Below are 23047 nucleotides of genomic sequence, written 5' to 3'. Positions count from 1 at the left end.
AGGGACTCACCCGGGGTCCTGGCTTTCCGTCTAAGCCAGATGCTCCCTGTGTGGTTAGGTGGAAGCATGGATGATGGGTACAACACCAATGACAAGAACATGAGATTAGTAAGTGGTACTGATGAATAAACATAATTCAAACGTACAGTACAAGTTGTGACAGGGTTCTGGAATGGGTATCACATTACTACAGCATGTTAGTTAAAAATTCACATAAAACATCAGGAGCCTGATTCTGTTCTCACTTTAGTGTAACATCACTGACCCACCCCTGCCCTCACATCACAGTATATTAGACCAGAATATTTTCAAGCTATAGAAGTGCTACAAACACCAGATGTTAGGGTGGTTTCGAGCCTTAACACACAAATATTTACTTTGTAATTTACTTGCATGTTTTCTAATTTGTAAATAACGACAGCACTGAATACTATACACAAAGGAAGAAAAATGTGTGTTAACTGTGATAGGAAATATTTAAGTGTAAGAATACTGCATTATGCAGCCAACAAAATCTGGATCCTGACTACAATGGCCTCATTCATTTCCAAGAGCCCTGGAGACAATCACATTTCCTGTTTTCCCAATATACTCCCAGTTCAGAGCATAGTCAAGGGCTGCAATAGCAGCACTCGGCACTCTGGGCTATGCGCCGCAGCATCCTTGGGGATGGGGTGACCCCTCGTGGATTGTGTGGGAATAACAGAGCAGCAGCGAGAGCGCTGCAGTGCGGGCAGGGCGGGAGAACACTAGTCGGGACACAGGGAATAATTTGTGGGATACTCCCCCAAACAAAAAAGAAACCCCAACTAACAAACTCCAACCAACTCAATAAAATGAGCCATGGAACATCAAAATCTTCGAGTCTGTCCCTGAAAATTACACTTAGAAGCAATAAGCAGTAGAAGACAAGATCTGTGTAAATTTGAAAAACTAATAGCATATTTTGTTCTGTGTTAGAACAAACATTTCTGGAAGAATTAAAACTTTCTTCTACCTTTTAGCCATTTTCAGGGTGTTGGCTCAGGCCTCCAAAACCCACTCTCTACAGAGGTGTAACTGTCAATGTGAAAATGATTTTTTTTCTCAAAATAAATTAAAACTAAAATTCTCAGTGAAGCTGACCTTGTCCAGTGGCCCCGCACATAATTCTTGAAAATATAATAATCAGAGTGGTTTGTTTCTTTGGGTCACCTAAATCTTTTTTCTCCATTTTACTGTTAACAATGTAATCACAGGGAATAACCCTCATTCAACATAACAACAAAAGGAAAAATGAACTCCTTTTGTGAGAAAAAAAGTAAAGCTATCTTTTCAGCATGCTTGCAAACACACAGAGTATTTTCTATTTTATTATCCTAAATTTTAACATATTAATGTTTCCATATTTTTAGGGTTCTTCATTTCTTTCTAAGAAAAAATTTATGCCAAACACTCAAAACGGAAATTTTCTAAAGAGGGAGGAAAAAATAACAAGCAGTGAAAAAAAAATTAAATTCCCTAAACCAATTTTTAACTTTTCTCAGTAAGACCTCTCCATTTTAACTGCAGAAGGGAAATCAAAGGAAGAATAACTGAGGAGACGGAGGAAAAGGAAGATTCCTTTTCTAACGCAAACACCACGCAACACTTAAATAACAGTATGACTAATGTAATGGGGGTGATGGCATCCTTATGACACTGAAGACTCTCAACTGACACATAACAAAAAAACCAAACCTGACAGCACTGGTGTTACAGGACGTTACTTTGGACAATAGCACAGATTTGGGACAAAACAAAACAAGACTTATGCTCTGCTCTAACATGGTATATTCTGTGTATGCTACTAAGTAATTCAGAGTTGTTCATCAGGAGCAGAAATAAAAGTTTGTGATTTGCACTGAGATTGAATAGTTGGGTTTTTTTACTTACTGGAAGACCAAGGGGCCCTCTGTCACCCTTTTGACCTGGTTCACCCTTCAATCCTTTAAGACCATTTAACCCTGGTTCACCCTAAATGTAAAAGTATAAATGCCAAATTTTTGGTGCTATAATGGATGCTTAAGCTGGGATAGCAGAAGCCAGACTCAGAAATAGCTGCAGATTCCAGTTTGAAACAAGGACACAAATTCAACCCTCTCAGTTTACTGGCAATTTACATACTGATATAATACTGGGCAAAAGCACCTGGGAGGTGTCTGCTGGAAATTTAAAATCTGTGTGAAAAAACCTACAGGAAACTTGGGAGTAACACATTTTTTTAATCTTTTCCTAATAATTGCCACTATAGTTAGATGGTTTGAATTAAGAATGAGTTTCAGGGGGTTTTGGAAATTCCTCAAATCCCATAAACCACCCCATGCAGATAATTCCAACTGAAAGAAAATGTTCAGAAAAATAAGCCTCAAAACTGTAGGTTTCTACAGTGGGATCTCCTGAAAAGTATATTTGGTGAGTAAACAATACTTTTCCATACAGCAAACTGGAATTTGCAGCAAAATCTTACATAAAGATATTTTAAACCTTTAAGCATACACAATTAAATGGTAACAAATTAAAAGCAGCATGGGTTACACAATGCTAAGCTATTTGGGAGGTCCATAGTTTCTGTCTTCATACAGAGAAGTTTTAACAACACAAGAAATGGCACTTTGTCTTGTTGTGATTGTTAAATTATGCACAGGCATATTAAACATCACTAAGAGGATAACAGTGGGCTTGGAGTTGCTAATAAATCATTCTCCCATAATGAAAAACTACATCAGTATGAGGGCTGCTCAGTCAAAAAGAACACTGACCACACCTGACTCTTTTGGGAAACAGAAATACATGGGTTCTTCATCCAGGTTGCTCCCTATGGCCTCGTTCCTAGTTTTCTCTTCGATGTATTATGTTACCTTATACCATATTCATATTTAAAAAAAATATCTCAATAGAACCTAGTCTGCTCCTTTAAGTAACTCCAGACATCATCTGCTTGCTTTGCACCCTGCCTAAGTAGCCATTTCTTCATTCTCCTTCTATTTGACTCGATGTGACTTTCAGAGCAGTAGCACTGAAGCTGAAGTTTTGGAAACAGACCTGAGAAATCCCACAAAAGCCTGAGTCTCAGGCCAAAAGCCTGAGCTAAGGCAGGGCTGGTGCTAAGATGGAACAGACTTGATTTCAAAAAATGATTTATGACTCAGGTTTCTTGAGCCAAGGTAACATGAGCAGTCTCATAAGGAGTCAAAATAAATTCCAAAAATTAAACAAGAAAGGCCCTCTCCTTCTCTTCCTTACTTTTTGGGAAAGGTAGATGTGATTAGGGAGCCATGGTGATTCAAATGTTCATCCTGACAAGACCACTGGCCTTAACAAATGCTATGCTATAGTGTCATGGTGAATTTTAGTTTACTAGTGATTACCGAATTAAAGTACAAATTAAAATATTCAACTCTGCCAAAATTCACTTCTACCCTCCTGAGCTGTTTTCACTGAGTCCCTACAGTATATCTTTGTGTAATATGCTATGGGAACTATTCAAATAGCATTGCAGACCTGCCTGATCAGGAATTTCAGTTTGGAAAACATGAAAATACACCCATCAGTTTGTGATGGTGAACTAGCATAACGTGAAGGAACTGCTCAGCAAAATACATGGTGCCTAAGAAGGTGAAAGGTCATGCACACTGGAAGAAGCAGGAGATACAAGAGAGCATAAATAGAGTTTATCTGATTCCATTTCCTTAGCCTGTAACATGCTTCTGTGTTCCAAAGTAATTCCAAGTGCAATAGTACCTTGCCCATAAACAGGAAACTAAATAATTCAGTGCCATATCACAAATATTAATACAGAAAAGGAACTCAGCTAATGCTGAGGAGAAATACTACTCAGAAAGAATCACAGAAAATTTAAAAAGCTTTTAAGCTATCTGTTAATATTAAAATCTGCTTTAAGGTTTAAGAATATCAGAAACATTTATCAAATGAGACATGACAAAACATAGCTGCATGTTAAAGAGCGAAGCATGACACTTTGCAGACATTGAGAGCATGACTATTCAAGACAGGTATTAATTTACCTTGGGGCCAGGAAGTCCATGAGGTCCCTGAAAATAAAGATACTATTTTTCATTACAAAAATACACCACAATTTTTTTAAGGGTTTGTTGCTTTATAGGCGTGCAAGTTGCACCTATATTTTTGCAATCACGAACAAAATGCAGCTGTCAATAAAGCAGCTGTAAACACCTGATTCTTAGGTTGAACCAGATCACTAGCATGTTAACACTAACATAGGCAGGTGCAAACTTTTTTCTCTACTTCCTATGAATTTTAAGACATGCAAAATAATTTCTAAATTAGATCCCTCTCTAGTGGCCACGTATTCTCACAACACTTCTAGTAAGCAGGCATTAAAGTGGCAAAAGGGCTTAAGCCCTTTCTAGCCCCACTCGTCCTCCAAAGCTTACCATAGGGCCTGGAGGACCATGTGGCCCTGGTGGTCCAGGTGGTCCTATCATCTACAGATAAAAAACAACGGCATTAAATCATGTAGAGTAAAGAACTCCTGCAAAAATATCAGAAGTCAGACTGACCCTTCTTCTGTTGGCAAGCACGTACAAAAATAGCAATGCGACAGTGAACATTGACAGTGTATCTAGACAGGGCTTTAGGAATGGGAATTATTTTGATTTGAAAGACAGGGTACCAAAAGTGTAGATTTGCCTGTGCCATATGGCAGCTTGCCTGTCTCCTGATTCTTATTCCTAGGGTCTACGATACACTTTAAGACACCATCAGAAAAAAAAAATCTCTAAAACAAACAGTACTGAGCAGGGATGCTTGAAATTTTAACATTTTATGGTATGTGCTCTTTAGTTCTCTCTTGTACTACTTAATCAAGAGAAACAGAAGATGATGATGTGTTATTTTATCCTTCCTCAATACTGATGAATGGAAAAGATACTAAATTCAAGCTAGGCTTTGGCATATTTTCAAAATTGCCCTTTCTCTCTCCTTTTATTTAGTTTAGACCACTTGTACCAAGAATTCTCAAAAGCCATTAAAATAGGTAATCAAGTTGCTCAGCATTTAGTGCGTGTATATTCTGTATTGGTTTTCTGTGTTCCTAACAAATCCATGGAAAGAATTTTATGATGATATATACAGTTTAATATCACTTCTCTTCCTGGATTTAATCCCAAAGGGCTGTTATCATAACCTGCAGAGTGGCAGCAGGGATGCTAAATCAGGTCTCCAGGCTTATGCACAACCACTCTGCTACACTAGCTGCTGGTGATGGCAACAGTGGCAACAAGATGCACTTTGAAACCTAAGACAGATTCCACCATCTGTGAAATCTCCTGAAAACTGAAAGCCTTCCTTCAAGTGAAAACAAGCAGAACAAGATGAATGAGTTTGTGAATTAATTTGTAACAAGCTAATCTTCATTTCAGAGAAAGAGACTCAGAGATGCAGGGTGCCTATCGTGTCCTGTGACAACACAGGGGAGCCTCTGATTTCTCAGAACCAAGGTCTTCCGTCACCAGTGAGAAGGTAGTGGTAGTTAACAACTGCTTTGAGGTCTCCTATCTTACTGTGCTCTGATAATCTTAATCACCCATATACTAAAGGTACTTTGTGGGAGATTGTTTGCTTGGTGTAGGTTTTTTGTTTAGTTGATTTTTGGTTTTGTTGCTTTCCTTGTTTTTCTGTTTGTTTTTTAATGTCTTTGCAATGCTTTGAAAAAAATCAGGAGAATGTCTGGTCTCATAAAACTAGTCACTACCCTGGTTACATGTCTGAAGTCAGTCTAGTCTGATTCTCACTGGACTTTCTGAGATTCCCAGAATATAAGGTGTTTAGACAGGTTATGGTTTGTGTGGGGATTTTTTTTTCCCCATTTATACTTTGATTCATAACAGAGCCAGAAGGCTTTCACTGAAGCAAGCAGCACTGTTATTCATAGTGACAGAATAGAACAGAACAGGTATAATTCCTTAAACTTAACCTGTTAAAACTTAACCTGTATTTAGCTCAATGACCAGAAATCTGTTTATTCACAGGAAAGATCAGTCATGATGAATACGAAGTATTGTTCAGAATCAAAAGCTGGAGAACCATTGCTGGACTCCTGTGTTCATTGCAACACCACACTGAGACTTACTGAAGGACCTTGGGCACCAGGGAAACCAACATCTCCTTTTTCACCTTTCATACCATTGGCTCCCTACAAAATCATTAGGAAACAGCATTTTATAAACAGCTTTAATCTTATTAGCAATTAATCTAGAAATGACAATATTTATTTGCAAATAATTCTAATTTTAAAAAATAATAAGACAGCACACATATAAAGGAAACCCTTTTAAAAATTTTGGGATTACTTTATCAATAATTGTTAACAAATGTGAAGGGATGATTTTATATTGATAGCTATCAATTGTGGCAGGATATTCCTGACAATTCCTTAATCTGGCACTCCACTCATGATATATTCTACTATGGATACAATTTCAGAATAGTTTCTATTTTTACTGAGAAATTTCATATATATATATATATATATATATATATATATGAAGAATGCATCCCATAAATATTGATGCATTTTCTCTTGCTCCTCAATCTAAGTCATCTGAAATTCCTGACAAGTGTTCAAAACATAGCTCCTTTTTCCTACAAGCTACACTTGACCGAGTTGTGCTGTATATTACAAGAGAGGTACAATTCTGGACAGCATGCCAACTAATCTCCCTCTTCCCAATGCAATACTGGTTTTGACTGTAAGTGTAATGAAAAATTCTGACAATCTTACACATCCTCCTAGCTTAGCTGCAGAACAATCTCGGAATTTTCTCCCCAGTGCTTTCTGTCCCATTTGCAATTTATCAGCACTGTTGGAAATTCCTGACAATGTAAGAAAGAAAAAATAAAAGTATTTTAGCTAAAATTAAGTAATTATTTTTTCATACTCACTGGCAGACCAGGCAGTCCAATTCCTCCCTTTTCTCCAGGCATTCCAGGATCACCTGTATCTCCTTTTGAGCCCTTAGGACCCTAAAATATGGACTTATTTAGCAAGTTATGTAAAAAAACAGAAACATCAACAGAATTCTAGCTTTGATCCTAATAAGATGAATAAGTCACGTGCATGCACATACCTTTGCTATTAAAATGCAGAAATGCAGACATTATTAGATCACAGAGTGATCTATGCAGCAACATAATAATAATCTTTATTCATTACTGTCATAATAGTATTATTTAGATTATGAAATCTAAGTTACAGCTTGGGATCACGGAAATTTCTTGAAATAACTTGTGATTGCTCACGTGTTCTTCACTATGTGATTTACACATAATGTACCTGCTCTCCATCAACTCCTGGCGTTCCTGGGGATCCTGGTTCACCCTGCAAAAGATAAGATGGAATTGCATTATCCCAGTTGTCCCAGACATTTGAGGAAAGAGGTAGAGAAATTGCCATAATTAAAAACAGAAAAAGCCAGGGAATATTACTAAAAAAACCCCAACATATGTATAATTCCTACATCAAAAAAATAGCCCTGCTGATTAAAACTACACAAACTTTGGGTTGCATAAAGACCAGACAAGTGCATAAAAAGAAATAAAAAAGAAGACAACATCCCAGGATTGAAAAGACCCCAATCCAACGGAAACTTTGCCCACTACCGCAACAAATGTGGAATCATGGCTCTCAATTTATGTAAGGCACACAGAGACTTCACCTTTTCTTTCCCTGGCTAATATGAATCATCCAGTGAAGGAGTTCACATTCACAACACTGTCCTATGACCAGTTCCTGAGAAGCATTCTCTAAGGGAGCAAATAGCACTCATGAGTAGAGTCTATGATATCAGAAACAAACTCTCACAGCGTTGAATTCTGCTTTATGTCATAGATTTTGAATGAAAATGCTCACCTATATGAAGGAATACAACCTCCTCCACACTCCAACTCCTCTGTGTTTTACAATATACTGCAGGCTGCAGAAATGCTGGGTAGATGATAACGCAGAAAGCAATTTCTGCACACTTAACTGTGTATTCTATTATCAATTTTCACGTAGAAGAATGAACTTTGTTTCTCACAATTTCTCAAAACAATGAATATGTGTATTGTGATGTACCTCCATATGAAATATTGGATGAAGTCTAAAATTGAAATGTCTAGTTTTGTTGTTGAAGATGCACATATTTGCTCTTGGAAGAGCTTAGAGACACTGAGGGAACATGCAATATCTAGTATTTAAGAAATAGAGAAATATAGCAACTCATTTAAAAGCAATTTAGAGAGAGTCCACTAACTTCAACACTTTTTTTTTTTAAAGTATAGGCAAATTTATTATTTAAATTTTATAGAACAGTGCAGCATATGGTATTCATTGCCTCTGTGTGGGCTGCTCACTAACCCTTCTGGTATACGTATAGCACCAGCCAGGTGGTATTAGCAGGCCTGGGTTTCCAGCCAGGCTCCTGCCCACAGGCTCCTGTTTTAATTTTTACTGACATTAGAAAATACTGTACTTATTTGGGTGGGTACCACCATGACAAAAGCTGCATTCACATCCACTCATACTGTGTCCAGCGGTATCTTGCACACAGTTTTGCCTACCTCATTCCCACTCAGCCAAAAGTGAGGCATAGGAGCCACTGTCTGGTTGTGTGGCTACTTTGCAATGTCCTAAGAATCAGCCTCAGTGCAGACCCCTAAGTTAGATGCTTCTGTACACTTTGGGTATTAATTAATTTTTCTGGCTCTTAGTTGAGCATCTGTGTGTGGCAACCAATCAAAGCACTTATTCTGGAAAGCTACAGTTAAAGAATCTGAGATACAAAGTTGGAAACACGCCATATTTGTTAAAATTACAGTTAAATAAGCTGTACCAGAAAGCTCCTTTTACCTGTGTGCATACACCATTTGAAAAAACAAAACACTCCACCCTTAAGATACAATGGGTAAAATAAGGAAGATCACCTTTGGCCCTTGCAGCCCTTGGGGTCCTGGTGGTCCTGGTGGTCCCTAAACAGAACATACAAACCTCTCAGCTTTTAAATAAATTCCTGAAGAACTTGTCATGTAAGCACAGGGTGAATGTTAATACAGCCACTGTAACAAAATGGGTTAGATTTTGAACACAAGGGGAACCAAGACCATTTACGGACAAGTTGTTAATCTATGACAACTCATCAACAACCAGAAGGGTACCACAAAAAACAGCGTTAAAAGAACAGTTCAGCTTATAAAGTCCTCTGCTCCTATTGAGGAAATGGCAAAGCTCCTCTTAACGGAAGGGAGACCAAAACTCACCTCAGCCACATTTGACAGCTCTCACAGCCTGACTCAAAACAAGCAAAGATCAGGAGAAATCTCCAACTGATTGCAAAGAGGATTCTGCTAAAAGATGTTAAGTGCATTTGGGGATACCCAGTACTTTGTGAAAGTGCCCTGGAGTAATTCCTTTCATTTCTACCTCAAATTGTGGACACAGTGCCACGTATCAAATACTGGTCTGGATGGTGCATAGTGGGGATGCTTTAGAAAACCCCCACAACATTTAAAAATCCCCTGAATTAACATAAAGAAAGGGTATATACAGATGGGAAAATACGACTAACAGCAATCTTGCAGCGAAGAACTTGAAACAAAAAAGAAGAAGAAAATAATCTGTTTATAGCAAGTCTGCAGCTTTAAGGAGTGGCTGAACCTGCAGACTATACGCATCTCCTACCTGGTGTCACTATTCTCAGATACTGTGTCTGGCTGGATGCAGCTAAACCTCCTACAGAAATTGACCGGAGTAAGAAGACTGAAGTCTTCAGTTGTCCACACATTTTGGGGACAAGTCCTGGAAATTTTAACTTTATTTCTGAGATCTGATAAGATGGGAAAACAGAATTCCTCATACTTGGGCTTTCTACTTAACTTATTTATAGTAAGTAAAGTAACTGAGGCAAGCCTTTTTTCAGAAAATGTTTAATTTTCATCTGGTCTGAAAAATCCCAAATGAAGTTTCTTCACAAGTCAATTTGAAAGAACTGAATTTCTAACCTGAAAATAAGGTCTTTTGGTACTCAAATCCCGCTTCATGTTTTCACTCGACTCCCAGGTAGACACCCACAGACAGGAACATACACCAAAAATTCCAAAGCAGCTATCTGCCTAGATGTGTACCTAAAGTACTGAGTTCTTTGTTTTCCTGGTTTCTTGCTTAAGTACACTTAAGTTTTGCCATTAATTCAGCAGGAGCAGAATCGGTTCCATTGTTGGGTGGCTTTCAACAATGGGTTTTCTGTTATGGGAACACCAAACAAAAAAATAAATACATGCTATTATGAACCATACGACATCCAATGAAGACATGTCCTGAGCTAGCAGAATTATGAACATGTTGCAACACAAAGGAGAAGTTTTACAACACACCGTAAGTCATGCAATAGGAATTACCGTGACAGTCAGGGTGGCAATCCTCTGTTGGCAAAATGCATTAACAGGAGACATCATTAGCAGAATTAAACAAATTATTCTGCTTGCTAAAGTTATAATCGCCACAGAACCTGGGAATCCAGAATCTGGGAGACATCGTGCCTCCAAAAACATGAATAAAAATCCTTTTATTTTTAACTTTTGGTGTTGTACTAGCTTCTTGGCTTCTATGGGGATTAGGGTTTTACATGGGTGAAGACTGTAGGTTTTCGTGCAACTTAAGAGATCAAATTAATGATAACTAAATAGCAGAATCATAGCAGAAGTCTTCAAAAAGGTTTTTAAAATTTTTTAGGAAAACGATGATTTGGTGTCATAAGTTGACTAAAAGACTAGCCCAATGCTTTGTAATGTCTGCAGGTTTTGCACTAATAGAAACGATTCCTAGAGTGGAAATATAAGACTGATTTTCATATAGAAATGCAGTTAAAAATCCAAAACTGCCAGTTCACAACCCACCTATACATACTACAATTCTGCTTTAAATGTTTGGAAAGACAAAAGATATTTTAATCATGGAAGGAGGCAAAATATCTTGACCTAACACTATTTTTTTGCCAAAAAATTTAAAGGCAAGTGAAAATATGTTTAAAACTCATTTAAATCCTTGTCTATATTTTTAAACAGAGTAAAACCTCGAAATACTGCAGCTTACATATGCTTTCTATTTGCTTGTGAAGAACTTACTGGACTACATGAAACAAGAAATATTTTGCTTTACTTATTTTTTTTCCATGTGCAAATAAAGGTTTGCAGATCTTCTATTTTAAGCTTTAAAAGAATCTTCACGTCAACGCAACAATACATACTGTTGGCAAGAATCTGGAACCTGCTTAATATAAAGTACTTGAAAAAATTGTTTTCTAACACGTGGCTTTAATATACTCGTATCCTTTGTATTTTAACATATTAATCAAAACATATCAAGAACTTTAAAGATACGGAAAAGTTCAGTTTATCTAGATATGAAAATCTAAAATAACCATTGCAAATTACTGTTTACTCATTCTCACTAACAGATTCCTTTACAGCAGCAGGTATTTTAATATCTAATGCTGTAGTTCCTACAAATGTTATACTTTCGAAGCTACTGCTTTTTGCCCTGGGAAATTCTGCAGAATAGGTTCAAAGAGCAATTCTGATAGAGATATGAATTTTGTATGCTATCTTCCAAGTGAAAGCCACATACTCTCAGCAGGGGTCTTGCTGGGACTATGATGACAATTTTAAGATTGCAATTTTCAGTGCTGATGGACTAAGACATTCTCCACTGACACATGAGATGAAATAGGAGGCAAGAGGCAAAGTAACTGAATTGCTAGACTGCATGATTTATTATTGAATTATAAAAAATAGACAGGCAGCCCAGAACTTGCAATCTCTTGTCAACTTCCTAAATCAGCAGGCCAAATTATGTGCAAGTTCTCAGTCAGTGCTGAGCATGGGAAGTTCTCATGTACTTCCATGAGAAAACTGCAAATCTCAGAGACCCTAAGAATTTGGCACCAAGAAACTTAGAAATGGGTGTTTGCCATCTGAAAGGACTGAGCTGGATTTGGCAAGTGTATTTTCAACTGATCCTGTATAATCTTACTTACACCCTCCCTGCACAGCCATTCCCATTAATATCAATTATTTGTTGCCCTGGATCAGAAGGTGATGACATTTGAAATGACTTGCAATGGGATAAAGGCTTCCTAATATGTTTCAACCACTGCAAAAGGCTTTAGTCCCTTTTTAAGGCTTCTTTATGTGCTGCAGGTTTTCTGAGGAAGCTTGAAAGTAACACTGGTGCCAGAGTTAAGATACAAAGACAGAATACAGGAGATACAGGGGCTAAAGCCCCTGGTAAATCTGTGTCTGGTAATATGCAACATTAATTTCAGGCTACTTTAGGCATGTAACTCAGAAAGTGATTTAAATGACTGAAAGTTGTGTGCCTGAATTCCCTTAAAAGCAAACCAAATGAGACAAATATAATGCAGAGCCTCACAACATGCCTCTGCAGACTTCCCCATAGATACCAATGACAATGAAAGAGCGGACTTCGCCTTAACAACATACAGGCTTTTAGATTTTAGTAAAGGCAATGAGATTTTTTTGTTTTCCAAAACAGTCTTGAAAACCTAATGACTGGTCAGACATTTACCCACTCCCACTGAGTAAATGCAAAAAAAAAGTTCATCGGCTTCAGTGAGAAAGTGATCAGATGCACAATGAGCCAAATCCAGTTCTCAGTTGCACATAAGCAAGCCATTCACTTCGGTGGAGTTATACTGCACAGAATTTGCATCTGAGTATACTGCAATGTAAATCACCTTGACTGCAATGACATATGTCATCTTGGTCCTTTGCTTTTATGCAAACACTCATTCATTCTTTTTGTAACCCCACTTTAATCCTCCACACTTTTCTGCACACCAGTCAAAATAGGTTTTCCAGAAATGAATAAGTGAAAAGACTGGTGCTTGCTCTATTTAACATACTCAAGTTGCTGATTGAATCCACAGCTTGCTAATGGAACCACGTTATATGGTTTCCAAATCTCAAATATTCTGCTCTTTGCATTTTATAGGAAGAGGAAAAGAAAAACAAGGAAAAAAAAGAAATGCCAATATTATACTACATGAATTGAAAAGCAGACAATTCTGTTGAACCTGTGTATGTGGTTTATTACATGAATTCAGCACTAAACACCAGAGCCAGCAATGAATCAGCTTTATCCTCATTAGATGATGTCAATATTCTCCAGGGGACGTGGAACCAATTCACTCAGCTAAATTTTATCAAGGAAACAGTCTGTCTAACACCAAACAGAAAACCTGGTTTCCAAATATAGAAAGTGATTGTTGATTAATAAGCTCAACAATTTTGCACACAAAATGCATTCAAGGTTTATGCAAAATAGAAATACAATGCTGTCCAACTGCTTTTCCCCAGACCAGACTAAGCCAATCCAGCCTCATGTTTGCATACCTGCAGAGCTTCATGGATATTGCCATTATAATCAATTATCTCTGTTGCACCTTGATCACCCTTCTGTCCAGGTGGTCCCTGTAATACATTTTCCATAAAAATTTTGAGACAACTGCCAAAGACTATTCTAGACTCTTAACCAGTGATATATGCTTTAACTTGATTGTGTGGTGTTGGAATCTTACTGTACTTACAATATACTACTACAAAACAAAAAGATTAGCATTAAAATTAAGATTGTTTTAAAAAAGAAACAAACTTGTTTTAAAAAAAAGATAAATAAGCAGGTCAGTACACAGTGTTGTGTGCTGCAGTGGGAAAGCAAATATATGAAACTTCCAAGGGGAAATATTTAAGCAGTTCGATACTCTAGTTCTGTATTGGCTGTGAACAATGTCAGAACATCTGGCATGTAACATCCAGCCCACAAACTGTGAACAGGAGACTTGCAGTTGGGATGTTAGTCATATTAAAGGCCACTTAGCAACACATGTTCCAACAGAGTCTAGTGCCCAATTTCATCTTGAGTTTTAACTAGAGTTACTGCTACAATTTCAGATCATGTGAACTGAATCTAAGAATACAAAGAGCTGTGGTGAAAAGTAGACTTACCCGTGGACCTGCAGATCCCGTGTCACCTCTGTCACCTGTATCACCCTATGTAAAAATGATATTTGAAAACAGATATCCCATTTAACAATATATCCCATAGTTCTTCCCTTTCAAATATGTTTTCTTATATAAACTGGTTTAAAGGGCTGGCCTCTCATCCTAAACAGAATGTGGATCTTAATGAAAAGAAAAATCTGTGTAATGATAAACTTGACAATGATGAACTTAGTTCTGTGTGAATTATTAGAGTGTTGTATTGGTTGGGAGTAAGAAACACCAAAGAACAAAATAAAGACAGATTACCAATTCCGTAATTTATATAACGTTCCCCTTTTAAATGACACTATTATCAAAAGCTTGAAGAGAACACTAGAGAAATTAAATCACTCAGTCTGAAAACAGTCAACAATTTCTTCAAAGATGTGTTTCAAAATGTATAACTTTTCTTTCTGTGATCATGACTCCACTTTCTCAACTTTCCCGCTCTGAGTCATGGCCTCCCCTACAAGCACAACATTACTGTCAGCATTAGAGTTCCTTGACTCCCTTTCTGTGAAAGGCTTAAGATCATTGCCAACTTACACATAGCTTTTTCTTCCTATTAGTAGTATGTTTGAAATGATGGAGGGAATTTCAAACATATATGCATTCATAACCCAGCATTCATAATTCATTTCATTTCACAGTCACTTTCACAGCAATATCTTATGTTTTTATATTACTTGAAATTATTATGGGTAAGAACTGCAACTTTTGCTCCTGTTGAAATCTAGAGAACTTTGGTAAAGTCATGGAAGAATGACTAATTGACCAGAGAATGACTAATTCACACAACACATAGAAAACAGAAAACTTTCATAGGGCTAATGAAGACATATGGAGAGCAGGCTGCTGACAGGGCATAATCAAGGTTGTGCTATCTGCCTTTCCTTTCAGTGTTGCCTTGGCAGCAAGTAGTGAACATGCCATTGAACTATTAAAAAATGAAGTTCTCAACCACTGGATTGACTTCCGTGGGCTAGATTTTCATGACAGTATGGAGGTAAAATGAAAATTGTATATAATTTTTTGATAAAAAGGAAATTAAAAGGGATATCTTCATAATTTTGGCACCTGTGGGAGGTGCCCAGGTAGTATAGCCAAACGAGAGGCTGACTTACTCTTCTACTCTCACTCTGATACTTTAATCCCCTGATTAGTTTTCCAATGCTTCTTTCTGGTGAGAATAAATGAGCTTAAATGGCACTTATTTAATTATATCCTTAAGCACTTAAGGTCACTCTTCAAGGACCTTACAAGTACTGCAAAAAGTATCACACTAGCCTAGATTGTCTTGTCACCTTTATTCTGACAGTAGACTCAATAACCGCCTAAACAAATATATTTTCCTTTTGCTTTTACTTTGAAGGAATTCTGTGAGCACAGAATTTGCAGATAAGGTAACAGAAAAAACATACATTTTATCTCTCCATATATGTGAACCAACTATATCTATTGAGAGACAGGTGGATAGACAGACGTACTCAAAGTAGTAAAACAGCAATGTAACTGACAGCTCTTGCCTTTGTAGGACTTCTGACCATCATATCTCAGCCTGCAGTACTGGGGATAGCACTGATTCATAACTCACCAAAGTGTGGATCCACAAAGTTATATAATAGCATAGTCAGGTGTTGGGTCCTGGCATGTGGGAGGACTAACCCACATCAGTTACACAGAGAGAAACCAAGTTGCATGAGGAAAACCAGAGCAGAGTGGAATGGATGTTATAACAGAAAAAGGATTAGAACCACAGTGTTCAAAACACGTAAGTTTTGACTTTAATAGCTAAATTTGGAAGTCAGAAGGTTTCACTTATAAAGAACACTGCAGATTGTTACATGTTCTTTTAAAGAGATAAGCGAAGTTTCTGAGAAATGTTACAAATAATCGATCCTAAAAATCATCATGTTAATTACTCCACTAAAGACAGTTTCTTTACTACTAACCTTTGACCCTTTTGGGCCTCTAGATCCAGGTTCACCTGTTTTCCCCTGTTTGAAGGAAGATAGGAGAGAAATCATAGAGAAATGGGAGTGCAGAGAAAAAGAAATTAGTAATGACTAACTACAGTATGGAACACCAGAAATACTTCATTTGATATTACCAAGATAATGAATCTGTGAAGGCACTGAATTTAATAGCACCCAGATTAATATATTCTTTAACACCAGAGTGCAAAGGCCTCAGATTCCATCCTTCCAAAGGAAAAGTAATACTGGCATTAGTAAACAGTAGGCATCATTAACAGTGATTTTCAGGAATGGCCTTTGTCATTCCATAGCTCCTGGGAAATGATAGTCAAGAGATAGAGAAGATAGTTATATATTCTAATATAGGGAGATTAAAATAAAGTGTTACCACAACTTCTTTTCCCAACTGTTCAGGTGGATACAAACTAACAGGCCAAGGAGCACAGAATTGGCCTTATTATTTTCAAGGTGCATCAGGAAAGAAAAACTTGACAGTATTGACACAGAGGGAAATATTAAGACACGACTAAAACGTAGTTAGATTGATCTCTTTCTCAGAGAGTTAGAAAACAGCATGCAAAATGGATTTTCTCTGCATTCAATAGCTACGCTGGTCAAAGAGTTCAAACACTGATGCTGAAAGTCAGGGACCTGGAGGTCAGGACTTCAGCTGGAAAGAATTAGGCCAATTTCATGACAGTGTATGTAGGTAGTGCCTTTACTTTGTAGACCAAATAAGAGTCCATTCAAACTGCAGTTCCACAGCTGTGAACACAAAACTGCCATTGTCTTCTGGACTGAAGTAGAGTATTTGGCAGCATTTCCACTTAGAAGCTCACTCACCAAGTTTTGTTCTACTTCTCAGCAGGAAAAGATGTATTCATAAGGTGTAAAACTAACAAAACATTTCCATTATAAAATCAGACTGACCTTTGGTCCAGGGACTCCAGGCTCACCTCGTTCACCCTTCCCAACAGGGCCTGCCTCTCCTCTGTCACCCTATTGCAACAGATACACAAATATGGAAAATACCAGGCAGTCTTTAGCACAACAAATCAGCATGACCAAAGAAACAAAGCCAACAGAAGAAACAGAGGTTTACTTTATCTGTATTTTCAGTCTGGTGTGTAGTATCAAAATTCTAATTCCTGAACACACTTTCAAGCCATTTTTCTAAAATACATCATATTTATGAAAATATAGTTTCTTTAGTCATGCATATTCTGGCTCTTGAACAAGTCAGTTTTGGATTCTAACATGAAAAAAGGGTATTTACTAACCTAAGTTATGAGACATCTGCCTTCAAACTTTTTGAGGGCACCAGTATATATATATACATACATACATATATATATGTGTATATATATATGGATCTATCTCAAAGCACTGCTCCATTAAATATGACTTTCCACATTTACCTCCATTAGTACAGTCTCAGTCTCTACTACTTGCTGAGGAAGTTGAATTTGACATCAGCTCTAGGGGCTTCACATCAGAGTGCTGGCCAACCACCCTTACCTTTGTTCCTGGTAGCCCTGGCAAGCCAGGTTCTCCTTGAGGACCAATGAAACCTGGTTCACCCTTTAAAAATACGAGAGGAATGTTAGTTTATTTATTTAGCAGTATGTAATTATAGTAACACTAGTTTCTTTTGAATAGTATTTTCCCCTGTATTGCTTACAGCTGTCCAGCTGTGACACAACAGTTATACAGAAGTACTTTTCATCCTGGGTTACTTTCATCAGCATAAATTCTTGTAGCAAGCCATCACACAGCACACGAAATGCAAATGAAGCAGAAGGTGTCAAACACGAGTTTTATGAGGTTAAGGACTGTTAATATGCAACCTGGTCTGTAGCGTAACACACTCAACTAATCAAAGCAAGTCTGAAGGCAGAAAGAGGGTTCTGAGCATTCCTAAACTTAGAAAGGGACAGTTCATTTCAGTCACATGTAGCTTTCTATTGCAGCACATGAATAGGTGGGCAGACATGGTAAGTGTATGACAAAGCAATGACAAATGGAGAGGCCAGATGGTACTGTTGTAATGTGTTGAATCTCCTTTCAAGTCAGAGACTTGAAGCACCATGGTATTCTCCCTCCTCATTCTGACAGTAAAATACTTCAATTCTCTGCACCCAGACATCTCTGGTTGTGAACAGCTGGGAATGAGCCACAGCTCTCCTCATTCTCTCTGTGTTCTGTCCCCTTCCTTCACATTCATTTGTACAAACAGAACAGACAAATAGCAGGAATCAAACAGAGCTGCAGCAGAAACAGCACTGAGCCATTGAGTAAGGTTATATTTTATTATCTATCTCTGTGCCTGAAGAGGGATAATGGAAGATTAATAAGCCATATGCTTTCCTTCACAAACTCTCCTGAATAAGGTTTCCTGCTAATTAATCTTGCATTTTTTTCCACATAAATTTGAATCAAGAAGATATGCCCACAAGCTATTATAAATTTTAAAATCAGCAGTATAACCCAATTAATACTTATTTATTAGCCTTTTAACAATATCCTTGAACTTAAAAATTACCCATCAAATGCCTTTTCAAATAGCTAAAAGACAGATGTGTCATGATCCTGTAGTGATACCATTACTGACAACATACAGACAGTGCATAGCAGCAGTTGAATAATATTTCTCTTCACCTCTTTCCCTCCTTAGAAATACAGGTATGCTGCACAGGGTGAGCAAATTATGAAGTATTCTTGCACATTCATCTGTGCTCTCATCAGCAATCCATCATTAACAGTTCAAAGCAAAACTATAACCAGAAAAATCTTTCATGTGGCTATATTGAGGGCCATAGAAAGCACTCAAAGACCCCAATTTAGGTTATAAAAAAATACAAAAAATAATGAGCTTTCTTACATGAAGTTCCAGCTGGCCATGGTTGAAAATATGGCAACAAAGAAATAAACTGAGACAAACATGTCACAGAGAAGCATGTGGGGTTTTTTTGCTTTCATACAAAAGAACCCTTACAGTTCATATAAGTCTTGAACACCAGCAAGAGTAACATAAGGTTGTCATTGCAGATGGAAGCACTTTAATATCAGTGAATGAAGAACAATGCAGCTTCAATCATTTATTTTAGAATGAGAAGGTACTCATTAGATCCATATTGTTACAACACTGAATTTTGCCAGGGCTAATTTCTTGGCCAGCTTATTATGACTTCAGGCAGAAGAAATATGCAGTGCCTACTTGACTTAATCTTTTCAGTGGTAAGGCTTAGAAGTGTCACTCAGAGGTTGATGCACAGCTTTTGAGTCAAATTCTTGCTCTTTGCTCAGGACTATACCAGTTGCATATCACAAGAAAACTTCTGGCCAAAGTCCAAGAAGAAACCCCACCTTCCCCCAAAATCTCTAAAGAGGTAAGAAAAAGATGCTTTGCCAAAGCTAGTGGAATTGATAATGAAAGAACCTGGTGGCTTAATCAGGATAAGTAGAATACAGGTCTTATATGGCACAGAGTTTTAAAATGTTTTCAAATGTGGAGTGGAAAAAGTGGCGTGTTAGCAGAGACTAGGAACTGATTGAGTAACAGCTCTGCTGAGAGAGACGCAGTGGCTATGGTGGATGCCAAGTTGAACATGATCCAACACTGTATTCTTATCACACATGAAACAAACCGCAGCAGTTAAAACCTGGCTACATCAAAAAACCCATGCAATTCTCCCTCTATGCTGCTAGTGAGCATAAGTAGATTAAAAGACAGATCTGATTTGCCATCTGAACTAAGCTTCTAAGTAAAAAGACAACATGTTTGGATGATTTGAAACTAAGCCATGTCTTCTCTAATATTTCAAATCTCTTGAGTGTATCCACGGCATAAGGCATTAAGTAAAATGCTCAACTGGGTATTACTTCTGCAACATTCAAAGTTAGTGGAGGTAACAACTGTATCAAGTTTGTTTCTGGCATTTCTGTCTCAGTTACTCAGAAGAGTAATATTTACATGAGAAGCAATGCCCATTCCTCTTACCACTTGTATCCTGCTATTATATTCTGCAAATATTGCTGACTTCATGCTTTATGCTATCTTTTGTGCCACTCGGATAAAAAAAAAAAGGCATCTATCAAAATTAACACTGTCAATGACATGTGAAATGTAAAGAAAACACCTTCCTCTCAGAAAGGCATGCTGGTGTCCCTATTACACAGAGGTAAGGGAGAGACCATTATGATTAGTCCATCACACAAACAAGATTCCAGAGTCATAGAGGAATGTGGTTAGAAAATGAAGGACTAAGAGTTTTAGCTTTTTGTTATAAATATATGACCTTTACGATTTAGCTGGCACATAGGTGCAGGAAAGCAAGACTGAAGGCTTGTTCATAACTGTACTTCGGCTTGACAACATTGTGGCTCTGGCATTCACTGAAGCACCTCCTGTTCTTAATCTCTTGCTTAAATGAACTCAGAATTTGTTCAAAACTACTGTGAGATGCTGAGAGGAATGCAAGGAACCAGAGTAACCAAGACTTACAATACTTTTCTAAACATCTCACTACAACTTCTTACAATAACATCCAAGTTTTATCTAGTAAGAATCTACCACAAGCTTCTCTGCCTGCCAAAGCTGGGACAAGGAATAGAAAATCTGGAAAGAGGAGTTCAACAGTTATGTTTTGAAAGAAAGGTAAGGAACTCCCTCATTTGAAATATTGTTTGGCAGCTGTATAGAAAGCCATCTGCAAGTGATGGCTCTTTTGCTTGTTCTACTTTAACCCTTTGGTACACTTATGAAATCACTGCTTAGAAATCACCACATTGCACAGGATGTCAACAAGACAAATTTCAGCACTCAAACTTCATCTACTTTTAGGACTTGGAGCAATCTATTAATCACAACACAGGCTGACTGGTATTTAAAAAAAAATCAACAAGCTTGTGAATTTCATCCAGTTTACAGAAGTGATGTGTTAAGATTTTAAGAATAATTTTTAGTGGCTTCATATGTTGTTATTTTAAGAGACTACCTCTAACATGTGTCTGTAGAAATACTAGTGGGTCAGATGGCAAATCATATACTGCTATTCAGAAACAATTTTAATGTTCATTATTATCTCTTATCATAAAATTTCAGCCATAAAAGGGCCCTATAATGGCATGCTGTACATCCAGCATAATGTGAGCTCCCTCAGAATTTAACATTAAAAAGCCACCTTGAAATTTACTTCAGAGGATAGTCAAAGTTTCATGAGGATTATTATCTAGACATATTCATAACTGGTTTTATGATGATCAAAGTATTTATGGGCTGAGGCAGAGTCTAGCTTTGATATTAGAGGTTAACCCTAAGATGCACTTAAGTTCATGCTCACTGTCATCTTCAAGTTTTATGGAACCCGTTATTGGCTAAAACTTGGACTTATGCTTAAAAAAGGTGCAACAGTTGAAATACCATTTAATGCTGATTGCTCTTTGAAACACCCCTAATTTGGCAAATGTAGTAGTTCAAATACTATATTTGGTCAGAATTAGCCTTCATTGCACAGCTGAGACACACACCACTAGCAGTATTTGAAACTTTGTTCTCACAGACAGACGTAATCTACTCTCAGTGCCTGAAATAGACAGCTCTGTGCTGATGCAAGCAATCATCAGAGAGCAGTAGTTGTTGGATACACTGTTTTCCCCCAGAAGGTTCTTCCTTCTGCAATTATTCTTCTAATGACTATAACACACGTTTTCCCATCTGGATCAATGTTTGCCTAAAAAAGAAACCTGTGCTACAGGAAGGCACCCAAACCACCAACTTTCCTGCAACAATGAAATAAATTCACTTCCATTTCTGAAATTACTATCCTACTTGTAAGTCTCAGCGTCACCTTACTATTTCAGCTACAAGAGATTACTATATTATGTTCCCTATGCTATAGAAATGCAACTAAACCAACCTTTAGTCCATGAATTTGAAAGGAGTAATGTAATTTCCATCCTTACTCTTATCTAGTGCTATGCAATAGAATTAGCCAGAGAAATTTAAATGTTAAACTCTTACCTTTATTACATAGTTCATTGGTCCTGAAATATTTTGTTCAATGTCTCCCAAGACCATGGCAGTTCTGGACTTCCTGGGCTGACTGGCAGGTGTGCCACAAGGCAGGACACACACCTTTCCCTGGCATTCTCTTAGAAGTCTGAATGTACCAAGATCAGGACTCGTGTGTGCACGCCTCTGAGCTGGCAAACCATGCCAAAGCATCCAGAATTTCTGTGGAGGATTCTGGAAAGGCAGATCCACCCCACCTTTTCCATACACAGAAAACCCAGCTGTGTGGGCTTAAGGAAAACCATGACCACACTTGAACACACAGCACTGGACAGGCTTGGAGCTTCCAAACTCCTGCCTGTAGATCTTATGGTTCTCCAAAAACTCCTGTGTCTGGCATGGGCCAGCCTGCAAATTCTTCAGGAGTCACAGACCTTGGGAGACCCCAAAGTGTCCTTTCTGACAAGCACTGACATGGAAGGGTCCTCATTTTAATCACATCAAGAGACCAAGGTATGCTTGTCTTCAGTGTTACCCTGGCTCGCTTGTAAGCATATTTAAAACAAAACAGTATGATGCCCTTTCCTTGCCTAACTCCACTGAAAGAGTCCTGCAAAGGTGGAGATACATAGAAGAGCTAGCAAAAAAAAAACCCAAACCCAGATGCAAGACAATTTGGAGAACAGATATGAAGTTATACTAAATTGGATTTGGTTCACTGCTGCTTGTGTTGATTTTCTGGAAGTTGCCCTCTGCTGCCCTAAAACTTAATTTCTGAGGTTGCTATCTAACCAAAATACTGCAACTCCTGTGCTCTGGAGAGGACTGAGGGCTAAATTCTCAGGAGCCTGGAACAGTGCAATTCATGGTGGTTGATGAAGCCGTGCTTGCTCATGCCCTGCCTCTGTCTGCAGCACCTAGTTCCAGTGAATTTCTCAGAAATTCAGCTGGCCTTAGA

The 23047-nt window shown here is 37.8% G+C and overlaps 1 protein-coding gene across 1 annotated transcript in view; it reads right to left on the bottom strand.

Moving 5' to 3' along the window:
* The window catches only part of LOC113964601 (collagen alpha-1(XXV) chain), a 155942-nt gene that overhangs the window by 22589 nt on the left and 110306 nt on the right, over window positions 1–23047 (bottom strand). Inside the window, exons 17-28 of the mRNA XM_027677054.1 lie at window positions 17595–17657; window positions 17007–17075; window positions 16053–16097; window positions 14065–14109; window positions 13453–13530; window positions 10438–10461; window positions 8968–9012; window positions 7337–7381; window positions 6946–7026; window positions 6134–6196; window positions 4437–4487; window positions 4047–4073 (exon numbers count right to left, since the gene is read on the bottom strand). Coding sequence (XP_027532855.1) covers window positions 4047–4073; window positions 4437–4487; window positions 6134–6196; window positions 6946–7026; window positions 7337–7381; window positions 8968–9012; window positions 10438–10461; window positions 13453–13530; window positions 14065–14109; window positions 16053–16097; window positions 17007–17075; window positions 17595–17657 — 636 coding nt within the window. The remainder of the gene's footprint in view (window positions 1–4046; window positions 4074–4436; window positions 4488–6133; window positions 6197–6945; window positions 7027–7336; window positions 7382–8967; window positions 9013–10437; window positions 10462–13452; window positions 13531–14064; window positions 14110–16052; window positions 16098–17006; window positions 17076–17594; window positions 17658–23047) is intronic.

Source organism: Neopelma chrysocephalum, unplaced genomic scaffold (genome assembly GCF_003984885.1).
Source record: "Neopelma chrysocephalum unplaced genomic scaffold, ASM398488v2 Primary Assembly neopelma1_42b, whole genome shotgun sequence".
NCBI lineage: Eukaryota > Metazoa > Chordata > Aves > Passeriformes > Pipridae > Neopelma > Neopelma chrysocephalum.
This window is presented reverse-complemented; position numbering and strand designations above follow the sequence as displayed.